The sequence below is a fragment of the Mytilus californianus genome, unplaced genomic scaffold, assembly GCF_021869535.1.
Source record: "Mytilus californianus isolate M0D057914Y unplaced genomic scaffold, xbMytCali1.0.p SCAF_14, whole genome shotgun sequence".
NCBI classification, from domain to species: Eukaryota; Metazoa; Mollusca; class Bivalvia; order Mytilida; family Mytilidae; genus Mytilus; species Mytilus californianus.
The window spans coordinates 40,995,870-41,013,156 of record NW_026262626.1 but is presented as its reverse complement, the minus strand read 5'-3'; the positions used below and the strand labels follow the sequence as shown (position 1 = coordinate 41,013,156).

At 33.9% G+C, this 17,287-nt stretch overlaps 1 protein-coding gene across 6 annotated transcripts in view; it reads left to right on the top strand.

The window, feature by feature from the left end:
* Positions 1 to 17,185, top strand: part of LOC127724545 (glutamine-dependent NAD(+) synthetase-like) — a 41,886-nt gene extending 24,701 nt beyond the window's left edge. For 2 of the 6 annotated variants that reach the window (XM_052231527.1, XM_052231532.1), the window contains 5 exons: positions 1,260 to 1,391; positions 2,000 to 2,252; positions 6,097 to 6,225; positions 7,896 to 8,072; positions 10,878 to 17,185. In XM_052231527.1, coding sequence (XP_052087487.1) covers positions 1,260 to 1,391; positions 2,000 to 2,252; positions 6,097 to 6,225; positions 7,896 to 8,072; positions 10,878 to 12,464 — 2,278 coding nt within the window. In that variant the 3' untranslated portion in view covers positions 12,465 to 17,185. The remainder of the gene's footprint in view (positions 1 to 1,259; positions 1,392 to 1,999; positions 2,253 to 6,096; positions 6,226 to 7,895; positions 8,073 to 10,877) is intronic. The other 4 variants (XM_052231531.1, XM_052231530.1, XM_052231529.1 and 1 more) reach the window with 4 other exon arrangements.
* Positions 17,186 to 17,287: the final 102 nt, after the last annotated feature.

Genomic DNA, 17,287 nt, shown 5'->3' with positions numbered 1-17,287 from the left:
GTTAGGAGACCAGAGGGAGATCTGGTGGACTGTTGGTTCTGGGCTCTGCTAAAAAATTGAAAACAACACATTTAATAATTTCATACATCCAAAGCACTTTTCTGGATTTACCTTCATCAGGACTAAAGTAGACGAATGGTAAGTTTTAGTCCATGGGGACTAGGGTTAGGAGACCAGAGGGAGATCTGTTGGACTGCTGGTTCTGGGCTCTGCTAATGTAGACGAATGGTAAGTTTTAGTCCATGGGGATTAGGGTTAGGAGACCAGAGGAAGATCTGGAGGACTTCTGGTTCTGGCCTCTGATGATATAGACGAATGTTAAGTTTTAGTCCATGAGGACTAGGGTTAGGAGACCAGAGGAAGATCTGGTGGACTGCTGGTTCTGGGCTCTGCTAATGTAGACGAATGGTAAGTTTTCGTCCATGGGGACTAGGGTTAGGAGAGCAGAGGGAGATCTGGTGGACTGCTGGTTCTGGGCTCTGCTATTGTAGACGAATGGTAAGTTTTAGTCCATAGGGACTAGGGTTAGGAGACCAGAGGAAGATCTGGAGGACTTCTGGTTCTGGCCTCTGCTAATATAGACGAATGTTAAGTTTTAGTCCATGAGGACTAGGGTTAGGAGACCAGAGGGAGATCTGGAGGACTTCTGGTTCTGGGCTCTGCTAATATAGACGAATGGTAAGTTTTAGTCCACGAGGACTAGGGTTAGGAGACCAGAGGGAGATCTGGAGGACTTCTAGTGCTGGGCTCTGCTAATATAGACAAATAATAAGTTTTAGTCCATGGGGACTAGGGTTAGGAGACCAGAGGGAGATCTGGAGGATTGCTGGTTCAGGGCTCTGATTATGCAGACTAATGGTAAGTTGTAGTCCAAGGGCACTAGGGTTATGGAGTATTTTTTTATAGAATGCTAAGTTATATTGATAGAGGCTAGGGTATGGGGGCACATAAGTAATTAGTCCAGCAGCGCCTTGATTAGGAGCCACCATATAACAGAATGGTTTAAACTCAACTGAGAATAAATGTTCATTTGAAAAAAAATTCAGATGTAAAGACTTACAAACAATATAAATCTATTACCATGATTACCGTTGTCAGTAAGAATATTTGGCTGATTTTAAAATTTCTATTGGTTTCCTTAGTAAAACTCTGTAAGGGCCTTTAGTAAATCTGATATTTTATTTTCAGTTTACATGAATTAATATGCATATATTCAACTCTGTATGGTAGCATTATAAAATGTGATATTTTATTTTCAGTTTACGTGGATATATGACTAAGTATGATTGTTCCAGTGCAGATATTAACCCTATAGGTGGCATCAGTAAATCTGACTTACGGAGATTTATATTGTATTGTAGAAATAGATTTGGCTTTTCTGCCTTAGAAAAGTAAGTCATTTTAAAATATTTTATTTCACCTCTACCATATCTACATATTTTTGTGATTTGATAGAATATGTTATTCTTAATGACTTGGTTTTGCCGTGATAAGGGATACACGATATCCTGTAGACTTACTGTTTTTGCATAAAATGATAAGAAATTGCTCTTATAACATTTATTAAAAAGTTTATCTTCGTTATTTTCGTGGGTACCAATTTTCATGGATTGAGATGTATTTTTGAATAATTTAATTTTGGATGTAACGCGTCTTCCGATTGGCTGACGTTGTTTTGTTTATCAGCTCATAGAAGTAATTTTGTCATGTGACCTTGACATCATCAACGTTTTTTCATGATTTACTCCGGTTTAAAATGGAATTAAGAATTAAATTATAAGAAATGACTGTACTATTTTTTCTGTCTATTCGAAATAACATAAAAAATGTGGTGCACACTTTAAAATAACCCGCTACACGGGTTATTCAGTGTGCACCTCATTTTTGATGTTATTTCTTCATAGACAGAAAAAATATTACAGTCATTCCTTAAATAATTGTATTTTAAATATTGAATATTTAGTTTGCTGTATTTTTAAATTATTGTATGGTTTTATAGGATTTATAATGCCCCGCCCACTGCAGAATTAGAACCTTTGAAAGATGGACAGCACCTGGCACAAACAGATGAGGTAAGATTGTCTAAAGATGGACAGCACCTGGCACAAACAGATGAGGTAAGATTGTCTAAAGATGGACAGCACCTGGCACAAACAGATGAGGTAAGATTGTCTAAAGATGGACAGCACCTGGCACAAACAGATGAGGTAAGATTGTCTAAAGATGGACAGCACCTGGCACAAACAGATGAGGTAAGATTGTCTTAAGGTTGTTTACATATGAATGATGTAAAACAAAATATAACAGAAATTACTAAACATATTGGACAGTGCAACAGATCACACCAACCACTAACACCTTACTCATCTGAAAAGAAATGCATGGTTCAGATAGCTTGACAATACAGGCACAAAATAAAGTGGTGTTTAAAACCAGTTTCATATGCAACCCCTCCCCCAACCCCAACAAACAATAACAAAAAAAACTGCCCAGTGCAGCCTCCAGAGGGTGATTCTCCTAACTTGAACAAAGAAATAAAAAATGGCACAATATTTGGAAAGCTGGGTTAAAATGTGCTCTCTATACAGGAAGCAAGCTAAGACCCATTGGTGGCCTTCGGCTGTTGTCTTCTCTATGGTCGGGTTGTTGTCTCTTTGGCACATTCCCCATTTCCATTCTCAATTTTAAGGTAGTTACAGCTGTTGGTTGAATACTGTCTGTCAAGAAAAACAACTTTCCTAACAGGGTTCATGAAGTATATGTCTTGATTCCCAGTAATCTTGACTGGCAAACATTTACAATATATTGATGTCTCTGAAATGTGGTATGTGTGTAACAGTGTTCTGACTGCCAAAATTCCATCAGATCTGTCACTTTAACATTTTGTGTCTGATTGTCTGACTGTTTATTACCTACATAAAAGGTTGTTGTGATACACTGTTGCATCTTCAGGTATTTCGTCAAATCCTCAGACATCAGTTTACAGTTTATGCCTTTGATATTGTCACCTGGATTTGTAATTTTTATACGACCGCAAAAAAATTTTGTGGTCATATATTGGTATGACGTTGGCGTCGTCTTCGTCGTCCTGCGTCGTCGTCCGAAGACACATTGGTTTTCGCACTCTAACTTTAGTTTAAGTGAATGGATCTTTTTGAAATTTGACCATAAGGTTAAATACCACAAAAGGAAGGTTGGGATTGATTTTGGGGGTTATTGTACCAACAGTTAAGGAATTAGGGGCCAAAAAGGGGCCAAAAATAAGCATTTTCTAGTTTCCAGACAATAACTGTGGAACGGTGTATGGATCTCTCTGAAATTATACTACAAGTTTCCATACCACAAAGGGATTGTTAGGATTTGCTTTGGGGAGTTATGGCTCAAACCGTTTAGGAATAAGGGGCAAAAAAGGGGGAAAAACAAGGTTGTCCTGGTTAATGGACAAATACTTAAGTACAAAACATAATTTAAAGCAGTGTAAGGGAGATAAATCAAATTCATCATTGAAATTATCTCCCTTACACTGCTTTTAAATTATGTATAAAGTAATGGTTAATGAACAATAAAGATAATTTAAAACAGTGTAAGGGAGGTAATCCAAATACAACGTTTTGGTTACTTCCCTTACACTGCTTTTAAATTATGTTTAAAGAAATGCATATTTATAAAGGAAGACCAGTAAAAATATCTGCAAATGTTGCATCTTTTTTTTTTACAAAAAAATCCATATGAAAGATTTGACACTATATTTTTAATTCTATTATAAAATAGATTAAGTTAGCACTATGGTAAATTTAAATGGGTAATTATGGTTGCCAACTCCATTGGAAATTTGAAGTGAGATTATGACCATATCTTGAGGGAAAGAATTTTTTTGGGGAAAAAAGGGGGGGGGGGATAAAAAGAAATTGTGGGGTGTCGATTTTTTCTCATTTCAGATTTCAGAAATTAAAAAGAATTATTCTTCAAATATTATTTTTTTTTCAAATTTCAAATATTGAAAAATTTCAAGAAGTAATCTTTAATTGCACAGTATGGCGCATTATATTTGTAAAATCTTTGATCACATTTATTTATTTGTTATGCCGAATCTAACAGTGTATTTAGATTTATAATTTTGGGTCCAGTTTTCAAATTGGTCTACATTAAGGTCCAAATTGGGGTCCAAAATTAAACTTTGTTTGATTTTATCAAAAATTGAATATATGAGGTTCTTTGATATGCTGAATCTAAACATGTATTTAGATTTTTTATTTGTGGACCCCGTTATCAAATTGGTTCATATTGAGGTCAAAAGGGTCCAAAATTAAACTTTGTTTGATTTCATCTAAAATTGAATTATTGGGGTTCTTTGATATTCCAAATCTAACCGTGTATTTAGATTTTTAATTTTGGGTCCTGTTTTTTAAATTGGTCTACATTAAAGTCCAAAGGGTCCAAAATTAAACTTAGTTTGATTTTAACAAAAATTGAATTCTTGGGGTTCTTTGATATGCTGAATCTAAACATGTATTTAGATTTTTGATTATGGGCCCAGTTTTCAAGTTGGTTCAAGATAGGGTCCAGTATTTAAACTTTGTTTGATTTCAACAAAAATTGAATATATGGGGTTCTTTGATATGCTGAATCTAAACATGTATTTAGATTTTTGATTATGGGCCCAGTTTTCAAGTTGGGCCAAATTGGGGCCCAAAATTAAACTTTGTTTGATTTCAACAAAAATTGAATATATGAGGTTCTTTGATATGCTGAATCTAACCATGTATTTAGATTTTTTATTTGTAGGCCCCGCTATCAAATTGGTTCATATTGAGGTCAAAAGGGTCCAAAATTAAACTTTGTTTGATTTCATCAAAAATTGAATTATTGGGGTTCTTTGATATGCCAAATCTAACCGTGTTTTTAGATTTTTAATTCGGTCCCGTTTTTTAAATTGGTCTTCATTGAGGTCCAAAGGGTCCAAAATTAAACTTAGTTTGATTTTAACAAAAATTGAATTCTTGGGGTTCTTTGATATGCTGAATCTAAACATGTGTTTAGATTTTTGTTATGGGCCCAGTTTTCAAGTTGGTCCAAGTTGGGGTCCAAAATTAAACTTTTTTTGATTTCAACAAAAATTGAATATATGGGGTTCTTTGATATGCTGAATCTAACCATGAATTTAGATTTTTTATTTGTGGGCCCCGCTATCAAATTGGTTCATATTGAGGTCAAAAGGGTCCAAAATTAAACTTTGTTTGATTTCATCAAAAATTGAATTATTGGGGTTCTTTGATATTCCAAATCTAACCGTGTATTTAGATTTTTAATTTTAAGTCCCTTGTTTTAAATTGGTCTACATTAAGGTCCAAAGGGTCCAAAATTAAACTTAGTTTGATTTTAGCAAAAATTTAATTCTTGGGGTTCTTTGATATGCTGAATCTAAACATGTGTTTAGATTTTTGATTATGGGCCCAGTTTTCAAGTTTGTTCAAGTTGGGGTCCAAAATTAAACTTTGTTTGATTTTAACAAAAATTGAATATATGGGGTTCTTTGATATGCTGAATCTAACCATGTATTTTGATTTTGGACATTGGACCATAATAGGTAAATTAAAAAAATTCAAGTTCTTAGACCACATTCTTTCTGTGTCAGAAACCTATGCTGTGTCAAATATTTAATAACAATCCAAATTCAGAGCTGTATCAAGCTTGAATGTTGTGTCCATACTTGCCCCAACTGTTCAGGGTTCGACCTTTGCGGTCGTATCAAGCTGCGCCCCAGCGAAGCATTTTATTAGAACCAGTTGAAGTAATTAACAATGACGGACCACCAATTTTTTGAAAGACCGGCAAAAATTTGCAACCTGTTAGTCCTTGATCCGACAAAAAAAACTTAAGTTTTGGAAATTCTGGTCTAAATTGATTAAAATTTAATTTCACCATTTTTTAATGACTTCATGGCGTAACAAGCTGTGAAAAGAACATTTTTAAACTAGAGTAGTAATAAAAAGAGATATGAGGTATATGTCAAAGTGACAGCAACCTCAGCAAGACATAGACCAATTTAGCATCTATAATTTACCTAGTACTCAATGCTTACATTTCTTCTTTCAGGATGATATGGGAATGACTTATGATGAGTTGTCGTTGTATGGTAGATTGAGAAAACAGAGTTATTGTGGACCCTTTAGTATGTTCTGTAAACTGGTCCATATCTGGAGTGACAAGTTTTCTCCTGGCCAGGTAAGTTCACAGACAGGGAAAGTTATTGTGGACCCTTTAGTATGTTCTGTTATCTGGTCCATATCTGGAGTGACAAGTTTTCTCCTGGCCAGGTAAGTTCACAGACAGGGAAACAGTTATTGTGGACCCTTAAGTATGTTCTGTAAACTGGTCCATATCTGGAGTGACGTTTTCTCCTGGCCAGGTAAGTTCACAGACAGGGAAACAGTTATTGTGGACCCTTTAGTATGTTCTGTAAACTGGTCCATATCTGGAGTGACAAGTTTTCTCCTGGCCAGGTAAGTTCAAACAGTTATTGTGGACCCTTTAGTATGTTCTGTAAACTGGTCCATATCTGGAGTGACAAGTTTTCTCCTGGTCAGGTAATTTTACAGACAGGGAAACAGTTATTGTGGAATCTGTAGTTTGGTCTGTAAACTTTTCCATATTGTTTCTTGACCAGACTATTTTTCTTGTGTGAGTGAATTGATCCAATTTGTACAGTTGTTAACTACAGAAAATAGGTTTTTATATGTTAATTTACGGGACAAATTATGGTATACTGTTGTCCGTTCATCCGTCGTCAACACTTCGGACAATAAATCAAAAACGCTCTCACTAATTTTCATGAAACTTTGGTGAATTTTTTATATCTGTTGGTGTAAGCTCCCTCTCGATTTTTATAAATTTTAGATTTTATGTTTCCGAGTTTTGGGATTTTATTCAAAAAAAAAATGGGTGATTTTCCTGTTTTCTGACTATAACTCAAAAATGCTTTGAACAATTTACATAAAACTGGTGAAATCTTTATATATATTGATATTAGTTCCCTTCGATTTTTAATTATTTCTGATATTACGTTTTGGAGTATTGGGAATTTATTCATAAAAGAGGGGGGATTTTCCAGTTTGCGGACAATTACTGTAAAAAATGCTTTGAGCAGTTTTCATGAAGCTTGGTGGCATGCTTATATCTTTTGAAATAAGCTCCCTTTTGTTTTTTTTTTATTAATTTCTGATGTGACATTGCGGAGTTATGGAACTTTATTGGTTGAAAAATCGTCGAAAACAGTTTAGAATTTTATTCTTTCAAAAATTTTGCCACAAACTTAGTTAAACTTGAGGTAACCTTAATAATGCCAAATTATTTATGTTTTGTGTCAATTGGTACCACTGTGGGTGCATGTTGGGTTTTTTTAAGGGGTGAGGGATCTATTTGAGGAGTGCTCACAGTATTTTTAGTTCATCATATGAATTCATTTTTAAAAAGCATAAAGTCGAGCTAAAGGGGTGACAGGCGTATTATGTGCTCATGTCGCAGCTCTTTATTGTCCATACTATCTATGTGTTGAAAAACTGCTAATGTTTTAATTATATTGATTCGACTGTTTTATCCATAAAAGTAACTGTTTCAAGGCTTTTATCAATGATAGAGTCAGGTTAAACTTTTTATTCAGCATTGGTCAAAACATTGTAATGTCATTTATTACCATAGATTTTGCTGCATAAACACTTTTAATAGCTTCAAACTCCAAAATCCATGAAATAATGATTTGTTTAATAAAATTATCTTTTGGATAGTTAGGACTAGCTCTTTTTACATATAAAAAAATATGACACTTGGTATTAACTACATTAGTAATAAGATTAGATATTACAATATATTCTTAAACATTGTGACTTAATTTCCAGGTTGCAGAGAAGGTGAAGTTTTTTTTCCGTCATTATGCCATCAACAGACATAAGATGACAGTTGTGACACCAGCATATCACACAGAAACCTATAGTCCAGATGACAACAGATTTGATCATCGCCAGTTTCTGTATAATGCAAAGTGGCCTTGGCAGTTCAAATACATAGATTTACAGGTATGTGTTTTATGTTGTCTTAACAACCCAAGACCAAGAAACAAGGTATCTCCAGTGTTGATGATACCAGATCAATGATATCTTATGTTCTTGCATTGAGGTGAGAGTGTTAAAATGAAGAACAGCAATAAAAGTGCTGTTCCTTTGCTGTTCCTTTCCTTTCATGCTTGTATATTTATTTTGTGTCATGAACTGTTTCATATTAAACATGCATTCAACAAACAAATTCAAAACTGAGCTTTGTATCTGTCCCATGTCAGGAACCTGTAGTTCAGTGGTTTCTGTCATATTTGGTTTTTTTTTTTATAAATTGGTTTTTTGTCGAGCCTGCGACTTTTGTTGCAGAAAGCTCGACATAGGGATAGTGATCCGGCGGCGGCGGCGGCGTTAGCTAACTTCTTAAAAGCTTTATATTTCAGAAGGTTGAAGACCTGGATGCTTCATACTTTGTATATGGATGCCTCATGTTACGAAGTTTCCGTCAGTCACATGTCCAATGTCCTTGACCTCATTTTCATGGTTCAGTGACTACTTGAAAAAAAAGTTAAGATTTTTTGTAATGTTAAATTCTCTCTTATTATAAGTAATAGGATAACTATATTTGGTATGTGCGTACCTTGCAAGGTCCTCATGCCCGTCAGACAGTTTTCACTTGACCTTGACCTCATTTCATGGATCAGTGAACAAGGTTAAGTTTTGGTGGTCAAGTCCATATCTCAGATACTATAAGCAATAGGTCTAGTATATTCGGTGTATGGAAGGACTGTAAGGTGTACATGTCCAACTGGCAGATGTCATCTGACCTTGACCTCATTTTCATGGTTCAGTAGTTATAGTTAAGTTTTTGTGTTTTGGTCTGTTTTTCTTATACTGTATGCAATAGGTCTTCTATATTTGGTGTATGGAATGATTGTAAGGTGTACATGTCTAGCTGGCAGGTGTCACCTGACCCTGACCTCATTTTCATGGTTCAGTGGTCAAAGTTAAGTTTTTGAGTTTTGGTCTTTTTTTCTAATACTATATGCAATAGGTCAACTATTTTTGGTGTATGGAAATATTTTATGATCTATATGCAGTCGTGCAGGTTTCATTTGACCTTGACCTCATTTTCACGGTTCATTGATCAATGTTAAGTTTTTTGTATTTTGGTCTGTTTTTCTTAAACTATAAGCAATAGGTCAACTATATTTTTTGTATAGAAGGATTGTAAGCTGTATATGTCTGTCTGGCTGGTATCATCTGACCTTGACCTCATTTTGTTGGTTCATTGGTCAATGTTAAGTTTTCATGGTTAAGTTTGTTTCTTAGATACTATAAGCAATAGGTCAACTATATTTAATGCATAGATTGATTGTAAGGTGTACATGTCTGCCTGGAATGGTTCATCTGACCTTGACCTCATTTTCATGGTTCATTGGTCAATATTTAGTTTTCTTGGTTAAGTCTGTTTCTTAGAAACTATAAGCAATAGGTCAACTATATTTAGTGTATTGAATGATTGTAAGGTTGATAGTTGTAGTAAAGCTTTATATTTAGGACTATCAACATAATATCAATGGTTAGTAAAGAAGGCGAGACATTTCAGTGTGTGCACTCTTGTGTATAAATTAGGCCGTTGGTTTTCTCTATTGAATTGTTTTATATTTTTCATGTCAGGGCCTTTTATAGCCGGCTATAAGGTATGGGGTTTCTCACTGTAAAAGGCCTAAGGTTGCCTTTAATTGCTAACATTTACTTCATTTGAACTTTGGTGGATAGTTGTCACATTGGCAATCATACCTCATCTCCTTATTTTTATAATGAGTTCATAGAACATATTTCGTGACTTTAGTCAAATACTTTTGGAACATACAGAAACATGTTTAATTTATGATAGACACATTCTCTTGGAACAATATAAGTTATATTATATATATATATATGCAAACAACATAGATTGTGAAGCACAATACTGTATTAGATATTATATCAGAATACAGCAGCTTTTTGGTAATTAGAAGTTAAAGGCAGTTTAAAAGAAATGAAAAGACTGTTTTAGTTGAGATAATGTTCTGATTTGAAAGTGGAAAAAGTATATTTTTATTAGAATCATATGTTAATTTTCATACTGTATGATTTCTTATTTATATTTTCTATTTCTATGGTGATAATTTTCAGGAAAGTGTGTATTTCCTTTTATATTATCTTAAACTATTTTATACCTAACACATGGTCATGAAAAAGAAGCTCTTTCCCACTATAAGTTCCTATGGAAGAAATATTTTGTAATATATTTTCCACTGGAACAAACTTACGGAATAAAGGGCATATAATATTTGTTCCAACAGGAACAGATATAATGGCATTGTTTATAACAAAGTTTCCAGGAGAACTTCTGTAAGATGGAACAAATATACATTGACACCTTGCCTGTCCCAAATATTCCTTTAGAGAAACTTAGTGTTGATAACAGATCTTTGATATTCCTTTAGGGAAACTTAGTGTCGATAGCAGATCTTTGATATTCCTTTAGGGAACTTAGTGTTTAGGGAAACTTAGTGTTGATAGCAGACCTTTGATATTCCTTTAGGGAACTTAGTGTTTAGGGAAACTTAGTGTTGATAGCAGATCTTTGATATTCCTTTAGGGAAACTAGTGCTGATAGCAGATCTTTGATGTATTCAAAACTCGTTTAGACTCAGGACAATTTAGCTCTCATGCTTGACAAACTGTATAAATATCTGTCTTTAAGATATTTATGGTTGTATTTTTGAATTATAGAATCTATTTCATGATTGTATTTTCGGATTCTTTTCTTTGTTTCAGGCAAAGAAGCTGATGATTGTTTATGAGGAGAGGAAAAACCACCTGTCGGAGAATGCTAAGACCAATGATAGCAGGACATCACAGAACAGGAATATCTTTAACGAATCTGTTAACAGCATCGGAGGGTCAGATGTGGGTGTGGTAGTTGACATGGGGCCTGTTAACCCACATGATGTTTACATTGATGTCAATACTGGACATGAAGTGATGTACTCTGATAATGGTGTACCGCTCTATGAAGATGGAACTCTTCTAATAGAACCACATGATGAAAATGAATTCATGTTAACTGCAGAGGAGGAGCAGATGGCTGTTTCCATGGATACAGAAGATTTAAACAATGAATCTAGTGATAATCAGAGGTTGTGTCAGCATAAAGAGGATGACTCAGTGTTAGAGGAAGATGACAGTTTTGTTGAGAAAGATGAAATGAGATCGAAGATTATTGAACTTAGCAATCAAAAGATGGATAATAGCACAAAGGCTGATAATTTACAAGTTATACAAAAGAAAGATTCAGATAAAGATAGGAAAGGAGAGTCTAAAACGGGTCAAAGGTCAGTTCAGTCAGTGTCTAAAACAATCAAGACAGAAAAAGAGTCAGCAGAAAATGTTGGGACAAAGTTAAATTATCAAAGAAGGAATCTACGACGGAAGAAACTGAAAGTTGATCATCGTAGAATGTCACACAAGCCACTTAGTCCTCTCAATAAATTAGCCAATCGTTTTAAAAGGCCACTGAAAAGGCCTCTGTTAGCTGCTCCTGCAAGACAGCCCTTGCTAAAATCTCCTCAGAAAAAAACACTGTTGACATCTCCTCCAACAACTCCTACAGAAAATGAACCAAAACAAGGTTTTTCTGGATCAAGAGATAACATGCCCTCCACTTCAACAGGACCACATGTGATTCAAACACCTAGGATTACTCCTTTACAAAGTAGACCAAACATTCAATCTAGTCATGCCGTTGGAAGGCCAATTATCACACCAAGTGTAGCGCCTGGAGTCAGAATTGGAAACCGAGTTTTGCTCAGGAACCAGTATAGTGGAACTCCCATACAACAGGGAATACAGGTAAATACAACAAGGATGGCTATAAATAACCCGGGTGTTAGGGCTGCCTTGATAAACAGGTCTGCAGCAGTCAGTGCTGCTGGTCTACAGGCTAAATTAGCACAGCAGAGAGTGATAGCACAGACTCGACAGGGATTTACCACACAATCACAACAGTCTTATGCTGCACAGACAAGCCAAGGATATACTGCTCAGTCTCAACAGGCCTTTGCAACAGGATCACGATCTGGCTTTTCTGGGCACAGTCAGCAGAGTTTTGTTGCTCAGGCTCAACAAGGGTACGGAAGTTCATCAGGATATTCATCTCGTGTGATACAGCAGGCCCAGGTACAGAATACAACAGGCCTGATACAGAACACTGTCCAACAGACTGTTGTTGTACAACAGAATTCGGCAGGCCTACCACCAGGAAAATGGCCAGCACATACATTACTCACTGGAGATAATGTGTACAGGTCTCAGCGGTACAATCCTGTGATGAATCAGATGGCTGCTATGAGAGGGAGGAGATAAAATGCATTGGACATTAAAGAGGGGGAGGGAGAATGCATCTGCCAAGAGGGCATTGAGATATTTTTTAAAGAGCAATGTCAGCTGAGTCCACTTATCTTTTTTTCTTTCAAATTGTCAATTCTATACTGGCCATATTATTATAAAAAAATGTTTAGAATATCTGAAATATTTTAGCCAAAAATGTGCAAGTTGAATTCGTGTAAATCTATATTGAAACCATCTCATTAAGCTACTGTAAATTCAGAAATTATTGCGATGTTTTTATTATTGCGAACAATGCGACAGGGTTATAATCGCAAAAATTTCAACTCGCATTTCGAAATATTTTATATAAATTAAACAGGATTTTTCTCAATATCGCTAAAATTAAAATCGTATTTTAGTCTAAAATGGCAAAATCGCAATAATAAATGCACGCAATAATTTATGAATTCACAGTATTTGATCAGAAAATTGTTTTTTCAACCATTAGCTTCTGTAACAATAGAAGTAGTATACTGGGTGGTAGATTGAGGTGGAGCATAGAGGGAGTACCCTCTCCTTGATCAGAAAAATATCAGTTTTTGGCATAAAATTAGCTACAAAAAGAAATGGCATCTATATAGTAAGCAACCTTTTTATCATGTTTGACAATTATGCCCTCCTCCCCCTTTCCTCAATCTAACAACAAATGCACTTGCTGTTTGCAAAAAGAAAAAAAGGTTATGATAAGAGTTATATCTGATAAGATGTGATTATATTTTATATGATGATAGATATATAGTAGTGTGGGTGAATTACAGCTCATTGGAAAACTTATTTTCAACAGAAAGATTAAATAATTATAGATGACTTTATTTTGTTGTGGAGCATAGAAAGGCAGATATATTTGGACATATCTTATAGATTTTTATGTTTTTAACCCACTCCAATGCAATATTGGTTTACCTTTCAATCCATCAATCTCAGGCTCTATCCAACAGTTACAGTTACATTTTTCTCAGTAACTACATGTATTCTTGATACTGGGAAATCATTATTATTGATTGAATGCATGAATTAAATAGATATAAATTAACCTCTAATTCAGGTGTTCAAGAAAAATACAAATTTTGTACATAATTTATGAAAGCAGCACATTCAAGTACCCAGCTCTTCTTAAAAGTACAATTTGTTCACGATACATGAAAATTAGAACCCATGAAAATAAATAGATTCCCAGTACATGGATGTTTCATCCTTCATCTGGTTATCAAAACTGGTTGACAAGTTTTCAGCTCCTTTATGTTGTACTTCTGTTTGCTCAAACTCATATCTATAAAATATAATACACATTTAGTCAACAGCTATGAGCAGGTGTATAACTAGTGAGCAGTAGCTCACAGTAGATCTCGTTTGCCAATTTTTGAGCCCTTTTCCCCCACAGGGCAACTATCAGTATAAGGATGCTACACAATACATATTTCCTTAATGACTCGTGATGAATGAGCCTTTATAGCTAGTATCTATGAAAAATAGAAACAGCATCCATTCTAGTCTCAAAAGTCGTTAGGTCTGACCATTATAATAGTTACTGTTTATATTGAGAATCAGCCTAGTACCATATGGAATGATATGACATGTAAACTTTGACCTTTATAATAGTTACAGGTCACATTGATTACCATTTTTATATCATATATGTGTGGTATTACCTTAGACCGCCTTTGTGGTTTTTAAGTTTTGATGTATAATTTTTTATGTGAACCTTATGAAGTTATTTCAGAAACATGTTTACACAGGGTAATTATATATTTTTTTTAATTTTTTTTTTTTGGGGGGGGGGGGTGGGATTGTAGATCAGAAGCTATAATGTACATGTTGAATACAAAACAAAACATTCTATCAAGAGAACTTTTCACAATTTGAAACAGTCATATTTTTTTTTAAATGTATTCACGGACGGCTTGGTTGCACAAAGGCTATTTAAATTTGAATGATGTTTAAATTTCAAGTTGGTTATTAATAAAGTTGTTGAATATTTTCATATTTAATTGACACTTAAAATTTAAACATTCCATAATTTAATTGATGTTGGTGCAACCCAGTCTAGACATTTAAAATGTATGACTATTATTGTTGTGAATAAATTGCTAACCAGGAAACAAATGTAACAGATTTATTTGAATATAAACAATGAACATAGATTATTTGCATGATTATAAACATCCAATTTATTTATTTTTTATGTCAAATAATTACCGTATGTAAGAGGTGTATATATATAATTTGATCTATTTATTATGAGCTTTGTATGATATGATTTAATCACTATTCAGTTAATATATCCAGGGGCGGATTTCAAGGGGGGTGCCCATGTCACGAAATAGAAATTCCTTCATAATATTAGTTCCGAATGGAAAAAATATTCTGGAATATTATTTCCACTGGAATAAATATTACAGTATATGTTCCTAGCGGAATAAATGGTATAGAATATTTGTTCCAACAGGAACAGATATTATGACATTGTTTATAACAAAGTTTCCAGTGGCGGAACAAATATATGTTGACACCTGGGACCCCCTTATGGAGCTTTATTTATGGCTAATCAAGACTTTTACCGCTTCCACAACAAATTTTGTCTAGTTTGGGGGCTCACATGCCTCCCTTTTCAAAATCATGGATCTGCATCTGATATTAGCTGGTCAAATAACTTTTGTCACAATTCTGCCTCTAAGAATAACTGATTTGTTGAACCATAATCTTTTATGCTAATGTGATCAAATGGAAAAATAGATAAAAAATTATCTTTTCCCCTGCTTGACCTTTTAAAAATTGATCTGGGAAACCGAAGATTCTTATGAAGGTACATTACAATGTATCATTAGTGACATAAAATACACAGTGAACAGTTATGCTGTTAAAATACACATATCAACATGAAATACACAATGAACTGTAATGATGTTAAAATACACATATCAAAACTTTGTTCATTTCCAGAGAGGGATCTGTTATTTGAAAATTGAATGCCTCTTTTTATAATTTTATTTGGGTGTAAAGCGTTGACAGACTCACATTTTGTATGAAGCGCGGAAATGCATCATATTAAAAATGTGTGCCTAGATCAATGCTTTTATACCCCTATAAAATTATAAAAAGACACATTCAATTCTTATAATTACATTTATATGCTAAAACCATGAAATTAAGGGTTAAATCAAGCTTTTCATTTGTTTTTTTTCAATGCATTATTTTAAAATATCTCCCAGATAGCAAGTACAGTCATAGCTGTTATATTTTATTCAGAAATAATATATGATAATGGAGTTCCATCGCAATTGTTGGCAGCTAATCAAAATTACTGATGCTAATGAAACACACATGTAATTTAATTATAGTTCTTTACTATCCAAAGTCATTTAAATAGAACTGTAATAAAAGTGATCACAAGTTATTCTCAATTGCTTTGGACTTTTTATTATTTTTTTCCCTTTTAAGATTTTTGTCTTGCAGAGTCATTTTTATGGATGAGCAAGGTTAGTTGTGGGAAAATGGTCTAATTTTTTTTCCACTTTGCACAGTCTGAGCCAGTATTTTTTATTTTTGTGATTTTGTTTTATTTGGTTACACAGCACCATGTTGTATTTGTACACCAGTAAGAGTTCATTATCTGATCTAATAACTAGATAGTTAGTCTGTACACATTTGAGATAGGAGCATTTTAACATGGAGATTAGAAAAGTCTCATCATGGGACATTTTTTTAGGCATTTACCTAGTCTTTCTCAAAAGAGAATTAAACAAAAATAGTGGATTTAACATATTTCCAGTGAAAATATTCTACCATCTTTCTATTTTTCTAAGTTTTTTATGCTTTATTGTCTTATCAATTTTTAAATTACATTTGTTTTCAAAATTTGTTCAAGTTCCAAATCCTGTAATATACAGAATTTATTTTTATGTATCAATACCTATTTTAAGATATTTTTAACACGATCTTAACTATCAGTTAGATTTTTTTAAATAGATAGAGTAAAATATTGTTATCTGATTGTATAATATGAAAATAGGGGGCCTCGGTGGCCGAGTGGTCTAAGTAGTTACTACTGTAATCACTAGCCAGTCAACACTGAGGTTGTGAGTTCGAACCCCGCTCGTGCGGGTGCACTCGACTCAATCTTAATTGACTGGGATTGTCGGTTTTCCTATCGAAGGTATGTGGTTTTCTCGGGGCAATCCAGCTTCCTCCACCAATAAATACTGGCAGCCACGAAATAGCCCAAAAGCGGTGCTTTAAAGTGGTGTTAAACATCAAAAATCAAATATGAAAATAACTCTATGCTGTAAGAGAAGTAACTCTTACTGTACCAAATTACAAAAAATATAATAGAGTTTAATAATTGTATAAAGTTTATTTTGTTTGACTATGAAACTCCAAACTTAGTTCATATTTTTTTATTATTGTAATTTTTTAGATACTACATAGCAAGAAAATTGTAGGCAATTGTGCAACTTTATAAATTTAGGGTCAAATAGAATGATTTTAGCAAAAGGTCAGACAAAAAACGAATCTACCCTCCCAAAATCAACTTATTACTCAAATAAGTTTGATATAAGTATTTGTTGTAGAAGTATTTTATAAATATTGTTTTTGATACATGTATTATTTGTTGCAGATATTGAGAAATGTGTTAATGTAAACATACTGATTTGTCACATATGTTTATTATTTTCTAGAAATAAAAAACCTACCCTAAATATATTAACTTATTGCTGCCCTTCAATCTTATCTTCTTTCTTTTTTTATACGCCTGTTTACGGTACGTATTTTGGTATACCGTTTGTCTGTCTGTCTGTCAG